The sequence below is a fragment of the Sorex araneus genome, chromosome 5 (genome assembly GCF_027595985.1).
Source record: "Sorex araneus isolate mSorAra2 chromosome 5, mSorAra2.pri, whole genome shotgun sequence".
Lineage (NCBI taxonomy): Eukaryota > Metazoa > Chordata > Mammalia > Eulipotyphla > Soricidae > Sorex > Sorex araneus.
The window spans coordinates 206,675,205-206,690,571 of NC_073306.1; the positions used below are offsets into that span (position 1 = coordinate 206,675,205).

At 44.4% G+C, this 15,367-nt stretch overlaps 1 protein-coding gene across 1 annotated transcript in view; it reads left to right on the plus strand.

The window, feature by feature from the left end:
- CDS1 (CDP-diacylglycerol synthase 1) overlaps positions 1-15,367 on the plus strand; it is a 73,697-nt gene that overhangs the window by 50,387 nt on the left and 7,943 nt on the right. The window contains exons 11-12 of the mRNA XM_055139229.1: positions 2,647-2,766; positions 4,728-4,831. Of these exons, the coding sequence (XP_054995204.1) occupies positions 2,647-2,766; positions 4,728-4,831 (224 nt within the window). The remainder of the gene's footprint in view (positions 1-2,646; positions 2,767-4,727; positions 4,832-15,367) is intronic.

Consider the following 15,367-nt stretch of genomic DNA (forward strand, 5'->3'; position numbering starts at 1 on the left):
CTTTCGGCAAGTAAAGGCAAGAGGCTCCTCCGCTCAGGAGCGCTGACCGGTAGGGCCTGGTGAGGTGGCCACTCGGGTTGGTTGCTTCCACTGGAGAACCAGTACTTGAATATTCAGGTATTTGGAGAATTTTCTTTGAAACCAAAATCCCCCCCCCCTTTTTTTTTTTGAGAGCGAGACATGTAAGCCAGCAAATTATTTTCCTCTTAAGTGCTCCAGACACGGGACCTGCTATAAAATCCCTCGATATTGCCCATCTGATAGATATGGGTCCAAAGATTGGTGTTCTCCGTGGCTCTTAAACCACACCCAGTGTGCACGACCTTAGTTTCAGTTTCACACAAGTGGGGCAGGAACTAAGGATTATTTTATTTTTGTTTTTTTTTGCTTTTTGGGTCACACCCGGCGATGCACAGGGGTTACTCCTGGCTCTGCACTCAGGAATTGCTCCTGGCAATGCTCAGGGGACCATATGGGATGCTGGGAATCGAACCCAGGTCCGCCGCGTGCAAGGCAAACGCCCTACCCACTGTGCTATTGCTTCAGCCCCAGGAACTAAGGATTTTAAACGCAGTTTGCCTGCTGAAAATTTTAGGCACCCTCTTTATTTTTAACCTGAGCACTCCGGAGTTTCCTTGGAGTGGGGGTGGGCGCCCACCCCTCCACCCCATCTCAGGTACTTCCAAAAGCTCTGGCAGCTGCACCCGCCTCCCTTGCCGTCTGAGCTCACCGCCCAGTTAAGTACTCTGGAGTGCAGCCAGTGGGCCGTGCAGCACCTCCAAACTCTGCACTTCTGACTCCCCAGTAGGTGCGCCAGATTGGGTTGGAAAGTAACGTAGAAACCAGCTGAGCTCATTGAAGAAAGAGCATTGACACAGGAGGCTTCACTAGCAACAGCGGCCTAGTTAACCCCAGACAAGGACTTATTGTCCCCATCATGAGAGAGAACAGTTTCCACAAAGTTTCTTTTACTGCACTATGTTTTTTTGGGAATTTCATTAGCCATTTAGTTGTAACCAGCAATATAAAAAAAATTATTCTGGGACTTCTAAGGGGGCTGGCTTGGAATGTGGTTGGGAAAATGGGGACAGGGGTGGGGGGAGGGTCCCACTGGTGATGGGATTGTGTTGGGATAGTGAGTACCTGTAGCACATGCAGCTTGAACCACTTTGTAAACAAAATTTAAATAAAGAGGGGGAAATTAAAAGCAGGTTGCAGAATTTTTTTCCCAGAGTTTATGCTCTTCATAGTATACCCCGCTTTTTGATTTGAAGCTCTCTTTAACAGTATTGTAAATCACTATGGCTCAGTTAAAATGGGGTAGAAACCAATGAGTTTTCATTTAAATTTTAAAATTATACTCTATTTTTTACAGCATGCTCTTGCTGGTAGTCCATTTATAAGCAGTTGATTTCTAGTGTTTCCACAGCTTCAAGTTTCTTGTTTGTTTGTTTGTTTGTTTGGGGGCCACACCCAGCAATGCTCAGAGCTTACTCTTGACTTTGCACTCAGGAATTACTTGAGTCCAAGGAACTATGGAACCCTGCCTGGCCACGTGCAGGGCTGGGGCTGGGTGATAGTACAGTGGGTAGGGCTTTTCTTGCACGCAACGAGCCTGGGTTTGATCCCTGGCATGCCCAGAGCACTGCCAGGAGTGATTCCTGAGTGCAGAGCCAGGAGTAAGCCCTGAGCACTGCTGGGTGGGCAGTGGGGGGGCGGTGGGAGGGGAGGAGAATGCCTAGGAAATGGCTCAGAGGGCCTCAGGGAACAACACCCCCACCCCAGCATCGCCTAGCAGTAGCCTTGAGCACTGTTGTGTGTGGACCAAAGAGTAGAAACAATAAGGAAAACGATCAAGCTTTCCCATAGCCCATCATAGTCAAAGGGAAATACCACAGAAAGTTGGAATATGTAATTACAAAAATGTTCAACTTTGTGATATAGATGTTGTCTCACCAGTAATATCTTGTAACTATAAAATGAATTTTGTATTTGCATACTAGTTGCTAGCAGTTTCATTGCCTAGTGGTTTCACGTGAGACTGAAGCAATAGCACAGCAGGGGCGTTTGTCTTGCACTTGGCTGACCCGGGTTCGATTTCTCCATCCCTCTCGGAGAGCCCAGGAAGCTGCCGAGAGTATCCTGCCCGCAAGGCAAGCTACCCGTGGCGTATTGGATATGCCAAACACAGTAACAAGTCTCACAATAGAGACGTTACTGGTGCCCTCTTGAGCAAATTGGTGAACAACGGGACGACAGTGCTACAGTGCTACAATTACAAAAAATAAAGTACCACTGGTTAAAAAAAAGGACAAATTTGGTGTGAAAAAAAATCAGTTGATTCTTGGTAAGCCTGTGACACAGAAGTTGTTAGATAAAGTAGCAGGTCACTCGTGGCGCTCTCGGTGGGAGCTGAGGCCGCCCGCCGCCACAGGTCGCCCGGCGCCACAGGTCAGCCTCCAGGGGCAGCGGAAAGTGCCCGCCCAGGAGAGGGTGGCGGTGAGACGGCATTTCCCTCCATCAGCCTTCGAGGTTGTGGAATTTGCACAGTCGGTGGCATCTGCCCTGACTGACGCCGGCCTGGGGCCCCGGGGGGGGGGGGCCTTTCCTGCCGCTCACCGCAGCCCCCCTCTGGCCTCTCCTCAGGACTCGGTGAGCCTGTGCCCCTTCCAGATCCACAGCATCGCGCTCTCCACTTTCGCCTCTCTCATCGGCCCGTTCGGCGGCTTCTTTGCCAGCGGATTCAAAAGAGCTTTCAAGATCAAGGTGCGTGTCCCGGGCCCTGGGGGTGCCCCCGATGCTCGGGTCCGGGGGTGTCTAGAGTTGTGGCTAGTTCTCTGCTGGTCTCAGACGCTGAGTTTTCTGAACTCGCAGAGCCCCTGTTTCCGCTTCCCAGTGCTCCCCGCCTGTTGGAGTCCGTTGTCTTTTTTTTTTCTTTTTTTTTAGGGGTTCCTGCCTGCCGCGTCAGCCTCCTTTGGTTAGATTGGCATGTGTCGCTTCAGTTTGGCACAGACGTAGAATCTGGGCCCGGCAGGTGCCCATCCAAGAATCTGTCCTCATGTCTCGCCTGGCTGCAGCCTCCCTCGGGCACGGGTGGGAAGCCCCTTGGCGTGGAGCTGCCCGTTCTGCTGCAACCGGCCGCAGCTCTGTCCCCGCAGACAGTGCCACCCAGTGGGCGCGGCCGGGCTCCAGGGGAGCGTTACTGACAGCAGCAGGCCGCGGGCTATGGGCTCCTTTCCGCCCGCGCGCACCTTTTGCTGATCCTTGACCCCTGTGTCGTGTGTGCATTGGGTTCTTAGAAACGGCCACGGGCTTGCCATCTTCCCTCAGCGTCCAGTCTCGCCGGGGCTTCCCCGGGTGGGCGGCCGGGCGGTCCAGATGGGAGAGCAGATCCCAGGGCAGGTGGTCAGCAGGGCCCTGGCTGAGCAGATGACGCTGAGCGGGCGCCGAGGAGCTCGGAGACGGGCCAGGGAGGAAGTGCCTGTGAGCATGGCGGGATGGAGCACTCCGTCCGCCCGTGGCGGAGGAGAGCAGAGGGCCTGCAGGGGAGGCGGCCAAGGGCCTCACACACGGGAGCACCTCGCACCCTGCTGGCGTTTCGGCCACACACAGAATCGCTAAGCTGTTTGCCCTGTTCTCAAGCTGCCCCGTCTCGGGGGGCCCCTGACAGCGTGAGTGCCACTGGCCCGTCTGCAGCCCGCAGCCCGGTGCTTGAGGGGCACTCGGGGCTGGGCAGGAAGGAAACGCGTCGGCACGAGGCAGCCAAGGACCTTTCCACTAGTTGTTTTAAGTGGGGAAATATTTTGTTGAAAATGGCATTTGATTGAATCATCCCCAACCGAAGGTGTCTCGCTGAAGGGTGAAGGCTTTTCCCACGCTTGAAACTGTAAGGTGTCGCCGCTGTTTAAGTTGGCAAGGTTTTGGGTTGCCGGAGTAACCTAGAAGGGCAGTTAGAGATTTGCGTTCCCAGCACTCAGACGTGTGAGCACTGCCCGCACGAGCACGCAGGCACAGGCCCGCTGCCCTTGAGTGGGCCAGCATCCCAAATGAGCTACTTTGGTTTCTTTTCTACACTAACCTTTAGAAGAGGAAATATTGGTCACAGTTGCTCAGTTGCGTGTTTCAGAATAAGAACTCTTATGACCAACGTGAGTTAAAAATCTGTATTTTTGGGGGCTGGAGTGATAGCACAGCGGGGAGGGCGTTTGCCTTGCACGCGGCTGACCCGGGTTCGAATCCCAGCATCCCATATGGTCCCCTGAGCACCGCCAGGGGTAATTCCTGAGTGCATGAGCCAGGAATGACCCCTGTGCATTGCCGGGTGTGACCCAAAAAAGGAAAAAAAATCTGTATTTTTATTGACAAAAATCGGTGTTTTCCAACATTAGAACGTCATTTCTGATGACCCAGAAGTTGTAGGCCGTAAGAAGATTAGATTATTGCCATAGTTACGTAACGTTTTATCCAGCGCTAGGCTTAACTAGTATTTCGTGGCTGTTGTTTCAGAGCTGCGTGGTTCAACTTAGCACTCATCCTAGCTCAGACACACATTTGAAAAGTGGGATTTTTGACCTGTAATTTATGTTTTAACGAATTTGCTTTTCCTGGGAAAATTTGGTAGTATTCTTCTTAGACTTCATAAAGCCAATGAGACACTTACACTGGCAGGAATTTTGTAGCAGGCGATTTTTTAAAACTTTTGTTAATGTGTTTGTCTGTTTCTTAAGGATTTTGCAAACACCATCCCTGGACATGGCGGAATAATGGACAGATTTGACTGTCAGTATTTGATGGCAACATTTGTGCATGTATACATCACAAGTTTTATAAGGTACTCTTCTTTTTAAAAAAATTGTTTTTATCAAGTTCTCTTCCCCATATTCATTCGTTTAAATGCGTTCATTGTTTATGGTCAGTGGTAATCAATCTATCATAACCTTGCCCTTGAGCAGAGGCTGTAATTATTTTACAGGAATTTGAGCAACTTAAAGAAGCATCACCATGTGTGCTGGGTCTTTGAGGGCTGAATTCAAGACCCCCTTGATGAGAGTTGTACCAAATTTGTATCATCTGGAGATTTATTTTCTCCACTTTGAGCATTGGGGTGATAAGGAATACTAAGAGATAATAATTCATCCCTGGGGAGTTATCCAATGCAATAGTTGCTCAAGTGCCTGTTAAATATCAGAGAATGTCCTAAGTATTTAAATGTATTAAAATATAAATGGCTGGAGTGATAGCACAGTGGGTAGAGCGATTGCCGACTGGGGTTCGATTCCTCTGTCCCTCTCAGTGAGCCCAGCAGTGCTACGGTCCTACCCATAGATTGGGCAGAGTCCCTCTCCGCAAAACATACTTTCGTATTGGTGGTTTGGAAGAAGGGACCAAAACCAGACAGCGCAAGAAATTTCGCTTGGCTGGTTAGTGCTGTGGAAAAGCAAGAGCAGGCAGCGCCTGGGGTGGTGTGGGAGGTGGGGGGAGGCTTGGGGTGAGTGGGGGGTGCTGCTGTTTTATAGAGGTGACTCTTGTTAAGAAACCTTAACATTCTGACTCTCCCTTCAAATACCAGCTTGCGTACAAAGACTAACCACGTCATCCACATCTTAATTTGCCTCCTCACAATCTCTGTGATATCTGAATCATTGAAAACGTGTACTTGATTTTAGTGTGTAATTAATATTTGTAGATCCCTAAGCCCACACTTCAAACCTCTATCCATTGTGGTATAAGAGTTTTCAGCCTTACTTTAATTTTTCTTGGGCATTCTTATTGGGAGTTTGTTTCATTGATTTATACAAAGAATCCAATTATGGCTTATTAATTGTATGCTTGTTTTATGTTTCGTTAAAAGTCACTGTTATCTCTAGCTCCTTCCTTTAGGTTTAGTTTTCTGTTCTTCTTTCGGTTACTTAAAATGTCTAGTATACCTACACGGGTTGGAGCGATAGCACAGTGAGTAGGCTGGCTGGGGTTCAATTCCTCCGCCCCTCTCGGAGAGCCCGGCAGACTGCCGAGAATCTCGCCCGCACGGCAGAGCCTGGCAAGCTCCCCGTGGCATATTCGATATGCCAAAAACAGTAACAACAAGTCTCACAATGGAGACTTTACTAGTGCCTGCTAGAGCAAATCAATGTGCAACGGGATGACAGTGACAGTGACAGTATACCTACATAGGACGGTAAATTTCTTCTTAAGCACGGCCTTACCCAAATTCTGCATGTTAAATTTGTTTTCATTATTCAATTGCAAATATTTTCTGGTTTCCATCTCAGTATGTTCTATGATACGTGGATTATTTAGAGGCGTACTGAGGGGCTGGAGTGAAAATGCGGCAGGGAGCCTGCGTCCAACCCGGGTTTAAGCCCCAGCACCCCATCCGGCCCACCAAGCACTGCCAGGAGTAATCCCTTCAAGCAGTTGGGCATGACCCAAAACCCAAACAGAGGAACACAGAAATAAAAGAAGTGTATTGAGGGGCTGGAGCGATAGTACAACGGGTAGGGCATTTGCCTTGCACACGGCTGACTCGGGTTCTATTCCCAGCATCCCATATGGTCCCCTGAGCACCATTAGGGTAATTCCTGAGTGCAGAACCAGGAGTGACCCCTGTGCATTGCCGGGTGTGACCCAAAAAGCAAAAAAAAAAAAAGTATTGATCATGATTAGTTTTAAAACAAATTGAGGTTTTCTCATTGCTTTCCGAGATTTTTTTTTTGTAAGGGGGGGTCTGATTCCACTATAAAAAGAAATTGCTTTTTAATACTTTATTATTATTCGTTAAGTATTGCTCTAATGTCCCAGCATGTTGTCTATTCTGATACATGTTACATGACATGAATGTGCAGTCTGCAGTGTCAGAGGGTAGCATTGTACATGTCAGTTGATTTGATTAGATTTTCTGTGCTGAGTCCTTCATTTCTTTTTTTCTATCTTTCCATTCTGTCAATTTGGAACTGTGTCAGAATTTTCCAGTGTTAGCAAATTTGCCTTTCATATTTTCAGTCTTTGCTCTTTTTTTAAAAAAACAGTTTTTTATTAGTGAATCACTGTGAGGTACAGTTACAGACTTACAAACTTTCATGCTTGCGTTTCAGTCATACAGTGCTCAGTACCCATCCCTCCACCAGTGCCCATTCTCCAGCACCAATTCAGTCTTTGCTCCTTTTGCTGTTTTTGCTGTGTGTATATATATATATATATTTAAATTTTTTATTAGTGATCACCATGAGGTACAGTTAAGACTTACAACTTTTTGTGCTTATGTTTCAGTCATACAATGCTCGAGTACCCATCTTTCCACCAGTGCCAATTCTCCACCACCAATAATCCCAGTATCCCTCCCACTCCCCCATCCCATCCCTACCCCACCCCACCTCTGTGGCAGGTCATTCCCTTTTGTTCTCTCTCTCTCTCCTTTCAGGTGTTGTGGTTTGCAATAGAGGTATTGAGTGGCCATCATGTTTGATCTATAGTCTGCTTTCAGCATGTATCTCCCATCCCCAGCGGGTCCTTGAGCCACACTTTACCTGGTGTTCCCTTCTCTATTTGAGTTGCCTTTTCCTTCAGCAAGTGAGGCCAGCTCCCAAGCCGTGAAGTAAACCTCCTGATAGTTATCTCTACTATTCTTGGGTGCTAGTCTCCCATTCTGTTATTTATATTCCACAGATGAGTGCAATCTTTCTATGTCTCTCTCTTTTTAACTCATTTCACTTAGCATAATATTTTCCATGTTGATCCACTTATATGCAAAGATCGTGATTTCATCCTTTCTAACTCTAGATGTATTAAAGTTTCTTTAACCTGTCATCTGTCCTCGGGCACTCGGTTTTTTCCAGATTCTGGCTGTTGTGAACAGTGCTGCAATGAACATTCGAGTGCAGATGTCATTTCGACTATACTTTTTTGCCTCTCTGGGATATATTCCCAGGAGTGGTATTTAGGGTCAAATGGGAGCTCAGTTTCTAATTTTTTGAGAAGCTTCCATACTGTTTTCCAAAAGGGCTGAATCAGTCGGCATTCCTACCAGCAGTGTAGGAGAGTCCTTTTCTCCCGACATCCACGCCAATAGCTGTTGCTTTTGTTATTTTGGATGTGTGCCAGTCTCTGTGGTGTGAGGTGGTATCTCATAGTTGTTTTGATCTGCATCTCTCTGATGATTAGTGATGAAGAGCATTTTTTCATGTGTCTTTTTGCCATTTGTATTTCTTCCTTGAGAAAGTTTCTGTTCATCACCCCATTTTTTGATGGGGTTGGATGTTTTCTTGCAGATTCCAACCAATGCCTTGTATATCCTTGATATCAACCCCTTATCAGATATGTATTGGGTGAATATTCTTTCCATTCTATAGATTGTCTTTGTATTTTGGTCACTGTATCTTTCATGGTGCAGAAGCTTGTTAGCTTAATATAGTCCCATTTGTTTATCTCTGTTTTCACTTGTTTGGTCAGTTGCGTGTCACCTTTGAAGATACCGTTAGCCTCAATATCAGGAGGGTTTTGCTGACCTTGTCTTCAGTGTACCTTATGGATTCTGGTCTGATGTTGAGGTCTTTAATCTATTTTGATCTGATTTGTGTGCATGGTGTTAGGTCGAGGTTTAAGCCCATTTTTTTTGCATGTGGTTGTCCAGTTATGCCAGCACCATTTGTTAAAGAGGATTTCTTTGCTCCACTTCACATTTCTTGCCCCTTTATCAAAGATTAGATGATCATACAATTGGGGTTGTGTGTAGGGATATTCCACCCTGTTCCATTGGTCTGCAGCTCTGCCTTTGTTCCAGTACCATGCTGTTCTAATTGTTACCACTTTGTAGTAGAATTTGAGGTTGGGGAGGGTGATGCCTCCCATTTCCTTTTTCCCAAGAATTGCTTTAGTTATTCGTGGGCGTTTGTTGTTCCATATGAATTTCAGGAGTTCTTGATCCATTTCTTTGAAGAATTTCAGGGGTATCCACATAGGGATTACATTGAATCTGTATATTACTTTGGGGAGTATTGCCATTTTGACAATGTTAATTCTTCCTATCCATGAGCAGGGGATATGTTTCCATTTCCTCGTGTCCTCTTTTATTTTGTGGAGTAGCATTTTGTAGTTTTCTTTGTAGAGGTCCTTTACCTCCTTAGTTAGACTGATTCGGAGGTACTTGATTTTCTGGGTCACGATTGTGAATGGGATTGGTTTTTTTTTTTTAATGTCCCTTTCCTCTGTCTCATTGTTGAGACATTGTCTTATCATGGCATATAGGAAGGCCATGGATATTTGGGTATTGATTTTATAGCCTGCAACTTTACTGTACAAGTCTATTGTTTCTAAGAGTTTCTTGGTAGAGGTTTTAGGATTCTCTAGATATAGTATCATATCATCTGCGAATAGTGAGAATTTGATTTCTTCCTTTTCTCTCTGAATGCCCTTAATGTCTTTTTCTTGCCTAACTGCTATTGCAAGTACTTCCAGCACTATATTGAACAGAAGTAGAGAGAGTGGGCATCCTTGTCTTAGAGGGAAGGCCCTTAGTTTTTCCCCACTGAGGATAATGCTTGCCATAGGTTTGCCATAGATGGCTTTGACTATCTTGAGGAAAGTTCCTTTTAAACCCATTTTGGTGAGGGTTTTCATGATAAATGGGTGTTGGATCTTGTCAAATGCTTTCTCTGCATCTATTGATAGGTCATATGGTTTTTATCTTTATTTCTGTTGATATGATGGATTATGTTGTTTGATTTCTGAATGTTAAACCATCCTTGCATCCTAGGGATGAATCCCACTTGGTTGTGGTATATGATCTTTTTGATGAGTTGTTGGATTCTATTTGCTAATATTTTGTTGAAGATCTTCACATCGGTGTAGTGGTGTCTTTGTTTGCTTTTGATATTAGGGAGATATGTGCCTCATATAAACTGTTTGGAAGAGTTCCTGTTTCTTCAGTTTCCTGGAAAAGCTTGAGGAGAACTGGCAACAGGTCCTCTTTAAATGTTTGGAAGAATTTGCTAGTGAAACCATCTGGGCCTGGGCTTTTGTTTTTGGGAAGACTTTTGATTACAGTCTCAATTTCTTTGATATTAATGGGTCTATTCAGGTATTCCAGGTCTTCTTGTTTCAGTCTTGGGAGATGATAGGAATCCAGGGATTTGCCTATTTCTCCTAGGTTCTCTTGTTTTGTGGCATACAGACTCTCAAAGTAGTCTCTGATTGTCTTTTGAATTTCATTAGTTTCTTTTGTGATGTCACCTTTTTCATTTCTGATTGGTTTATTAGGGTTCTCTCTCTTTCTTGGTGTGTCTTGCTAATGGTTTATCAGTCTTGTTTATTTTCTCAAAGAACCAGATCTTGGTTTCATTGACCTTTGGGATTTTTTTTTTGTGTTTCTATGTCGTTAATTTCTGCTCTTAGTTTTATTATTTCTTTTCTTCAGCCAGGTTTGGGTTCCTTTTGTTGATTTTTTTCTAATATCTTGAGCTGTGAAGTCAAGTTATCTATGTAGACCCTTTCTTCCTTCCTGAGAAATGCTTGAAAAGCTATAAATTTTCCTCTTAACATGGCTTTAGCTGCATCCCATAGTTTTTGGTAGTTCATGTCCTTATTCTCATTTTTTTCCGGGTATCTTTTGATTTCTTCCTTGACTTCCTTCCTGACCCAGTCATTGCTCAACATTGATTTGTTTAATTTCCAGGTGTTTGATTTGGTTCTCCATGTCTGTGTGTGATTAGCTTCTATCTTCAGTGCATCGTGGTCTGAAAAGATGTTGTTACAGTTTCTATCTTCTCGAATATATTGAGCTATGTTTTGTGACCCAGCACGTGGTCTTTTTTAGAAAATGTTCTGTGTGCACTGGAAAAGAATGTGTATTCTTTCTTTTTGGGCTGTAAGCCCTGTATAGGTCTGTTAGCCCTCTCTCTTCTATTTCTTCCTTCAGAGCCAGTTGAGTTTTGTTCTTCTTGTTCTATCCAGAGGTGACAAGGCGGTGTTGAAGTCTCCGACTAGTATTGTATTGCTAGCAATGTCCTCCTTAAAATATATTAGCAGTTGTTTTACGTATTTAGCTGGTCCCTCATTAGGTGAGTATACATTTAAGAGTGTGATTTCTTCCTGTTATGCATATCCCTTAATAAATAGAAATTGGCCTTCACTGTCCCTTCTAATCTTTTTCAACCTGAAATCTATGTTGTCGAATACTAGCATGGCCACCCCAGTTTTTTTAGGGAGTTGTTTGCTTGCAAGATTGTTTTTCATCCTTTAACTTTGAGTCTCTGTTTGTTCTGATGGTGCAGATATGTTTCTTGTAGACAGCAGAATATTCATTTCAGTTTCTGGTTCTATTTTGCCACTCTGTCTCTTGATGGTGCATTTAGACCATTGACATTGAGAGAGATTATTGTCAGGGGTTTTGTGCCATCTTTCTATAAGGGTTTGTTGTGCTTATGGGTATTTTCCTTCTTGTCTTACAGGAGCCCTTTCAGTCCTTCTTTTAAGTTTGCTTTTGAGACTATGAAGTTCATGAGCTGTTATCTATAAAATGGTGTATTGTTCCATCGAGTTTGAGTGAGAGTTTAGCTGGATAAAGTATTCTTGGTGAGGCATTCATTTCATTGAGTTTTTTCACTATATCCCACCATTGTTTTAGGGCTTGGAGGGTTTCCTCTGATAGGTCTGCTGTAAATCTAAAGGGTGCTCCTCTGTATGTGATTTCCTTCTTTGACCTTGCTGCTTGCAATATTGTGTCTCTACCTACAGCATCCATCATTCTGACTATGATATGCCTTGGAGTGTTTTTATTAGGGTTTCTTATAGCCAGCACCCTTCTGGCTCCTTGGATCTGGATGCCTGCATTCTCTAACTCTGGGAACTTTTCAGCAATGATTTCGTTAACTGTGGCTTTTTCATTGGGGATGCCTCCCTGTCCTTCTGGTACTCTGATGATTCTAATGTTGTTCCTCTTAGAGTCATCTCCTAGGTCTCTGATTCTCCTTAAAGGTATTTTTGAGGTCTTTTCCCATTGTTTGTTATTGCCTGTATGATTTCTGCTGCTCATCTTCAAGTTCACTAATTCTGTCTTCAGCTTTAGATATCATACTGTTGAGGGCACCCACTGGGTTTTTAATTTCATCTACCGAATCCTTTATTTGTGACATTTCCTCCTGTAGCTTTCTTATTTCTGCTCTTATTTCTTCCTGTGTTTTCTTGGCTATGCATTCCACTGTTTCTTTCATTTCTTCCTTTAATTTTCTAGATGTCTGCTCCATTGATACTTTGAGTTCCTTGAACATCCTCAGCATTTCATCTCAGAATTCATTGTCGGAGAGATCATATTTGTGGGTAACCCCAGTTGAGGATTGGGGACTCTTGTTTGTCCTCTCCTTGTAGTGGAGATTTGTGCTGTTTCTTTATGCTGTTGTGGTTGTATAGAGGTAAAACCTTCAAGTTCACTAGCACTGTTCCCTCTTATTTCGGGAAAGAATTCTGAATAAGCTCAGTTGACAGTGGTCAACCTTCTCCCCTTCTAGAGTACATCCTTCCTCTGAGACGTTATTCTGTGAATTATGATAGGCATCTAGTGAAGCATCTGAGGAGGTGTTCTTTTAGATTGGGCTTTGTACAGCTTCTTGTGTACACTGGTCTTTTGGTGGAATTGGAGTAGGCCAGTGGATTATTGTCGTATTGTGTTTGAGGCAGCCAGGACGTTTTCCACAGAATTAGGTAATAAAGGTTGGGATGTGAGTCGAGAGTGCTAGGAATGGGAAATATAACTGCGGCCCCACAGAAGTCCACACTCTCTGTCAAAGAGGCCACGCCCTCTACAGTGGAGGCCACACCCCCAGCCGGTCCGGATGCTAATGCATCCACAGACCTGTTGAGAAGGAGGGGAGGGGGTAGTTGGGCAGGCCTTTGCTGTGTATATTTTGAACTTGTATCAGGAGTATACGTATTTAGTGTTGTCATGTCTTCATGTTGGATTCATCTCTTTGTCATTGTTTTATACTGTCCTTTTTCCGACTTGCTATTTTGTTGATTATTGATAATAAAAATACCATGCAAACACAGCTTTATCTTGGCCAGTGTTTACATGGTATTTTTTGTTTACCTTTCAATTTTTAGCACTCCTTTATTCATATATTTAAACTGTCTCTCTCTTTTCTACTAAGAAGCATACAACTGGATTTTGAGATTAACTCAGTTGAGGAGCTAGAAAGATAGTATAGTGGTTAGCGATCTTTCTTTGCACGAAGCCTCCGTGGCTTTGATCTCAGGCACACATATGCTCTCCTGAACACCACATAGCGTAGCCTCAGCACCATCAGGTGTGATTGTAGACGGACCCAGGAGTAAGCCCCGAGCACTGCTGGATTCCACCCTCACCTCCTTTTCAAAACAGAGAAAATGCCAACAACAGACAGAAATCACTTGACAGTTGATCATCTTAGTCTATTTAATTGGAATATGTGATCATTTGCTTATGATTTGTTTTCTTATTCAGTAGTGCTTAAGCCTTTAGAATTCTTTGCTTTCAGGAGATGACAGCTCTCAGACATCAATTCAGTACTTTTTAACAGTCTATTTCTGTCTTACTAGGGAGAAGTCATACTGTGAGCCATGTTGAAATCAAATAGTTAGACTCAGGTGTTCCGAGAGAGTGCCCGGGTGCAGCTATTAGCTGGGAACACCCGCTGACATAATTTTGCAATTAACTGAACTTGCAAAAATAACCTTCCTTTTCTCTGTGGGTCTCTGCTCTGATTCTACGTTATGAAGGTACTAAATCTTCTGAAAAGACATAAAACAAACAGGGCTTTAACTGCGAGAGGCATATGGCCACATATTTTTTTTGGCTGATGAGTTAAATCATTTGTATGAAGGTGCAGCCTAATCTAACTATGCTTTAGTTTCTTAAAACCAAGATTTCAAATAGGTTCAAGATGACATAGTTTGAATATATGTATGTATATATCTACCAAGTCAGTTAGAAGAAACATACCTCAAAATAATACTGGTCACTCAAGACAGACCCAAAGTCAACATCATACTCAGCGGTAGAAGTTAAAAGCTTTCCTTGTACTGCACTCATTTGTGGAGTATAGAATAACATCACATGAGACTGACACCCGAGGACAGTAGATACAAGGCCAGGGGGATTGCCCCATAGCTGGAAGCAGAGGGGAGAAGGCAGATGGAACAGAGAAGGGATCACTAAGAAAATGACGGCTGGAGGAACCAGTCGGGATGGGAGATGTGTGCCGAAAGTAGGTAATGGACCAAACATGATGACCTCTCAGTGTCTGTGTTGCAAGCCAAATGCCCAAAAGTAGAGAGAGAGTATGGGGAATATTGTCAGCCATGGAGGCAGGGGGAGGGTGGGATAGGGGGGTTATACTGGGAATGTTGGTGATGGGGAATGTGCACTGGTGGAGGGATGGGTGTTTGATTATTGTGAGATTGTAACCCAAACATGAAAGCTTTTGTAACTATCTCATGATGATTCAATAAAATTAAAAAAAAAAAGCTTTCCTCATAAAGATCCAGTGTTAGAAGTCCTATTCAGAGTAATTAAATAAGAAAATTATATAGAAGGTATCCCAATAGAAAAGGAACGGGTGAAATTACCAGTATTTGCAGATGATGGGCCTAAAACGTCCCACAGATTCTAGTACAACACAACCAGGAATACTAGACCTAGAGAAGTGGCCGAGTTATAACATTAACATAGAAGAATCCGTGGTCCCCTTGAGGCTGGAGAAAGTCTGGGCTCTCTCCCGAGTGCTGTGGGGGCAGCCCCTGGGCCTTGAGCTGGAAGGACCCTCTGACGGCTTCTGGGATGCCCCTCGCCAAATGCACATGCAAGAATCTCTTGCATTTCTACACTCGAATCATGAACTAGTAGAAAGAAATTGGGAAAATATCCCCATTTACAGTTGTATTCTTGAATACTTATTTACCATAAGTATTCATGGCCATCATCCAGAGGACTGGGGAGCAGTAACTGCTGGGCAGGTTGCGGAGAGGAGAGAGCTGTTGTACATTGTCGGCGGGAAGTTACATTGCCACGGTGGGAACTGGGGGAGCGGAATTGGTATGACCACTGTGGAAAGCCGCACAGCAGCGAATGAGCACGAAGGAAGAACTCTGGCGCTTGCTCTCTCTCTCTCTCTCTCTCTCTCTGTCTCTGTCTCTCTCTCTCTCTGCCTCTCTCTCTCTCTGTCTCTCTCTGTCTCTGTCTCTCTCCCACACACACACACACACTCTCAAATAGAAGAAGGAAAGAGTTTGGAGAAAATGCAGATTGCATGTGGGCCAGAGGAGGCATGAAGTAGAACAGCATTGTAAGTGGACACATTCCAGGTGTCCCGGAAGGGGGAAAGAAAAAGTCATGGGTAGA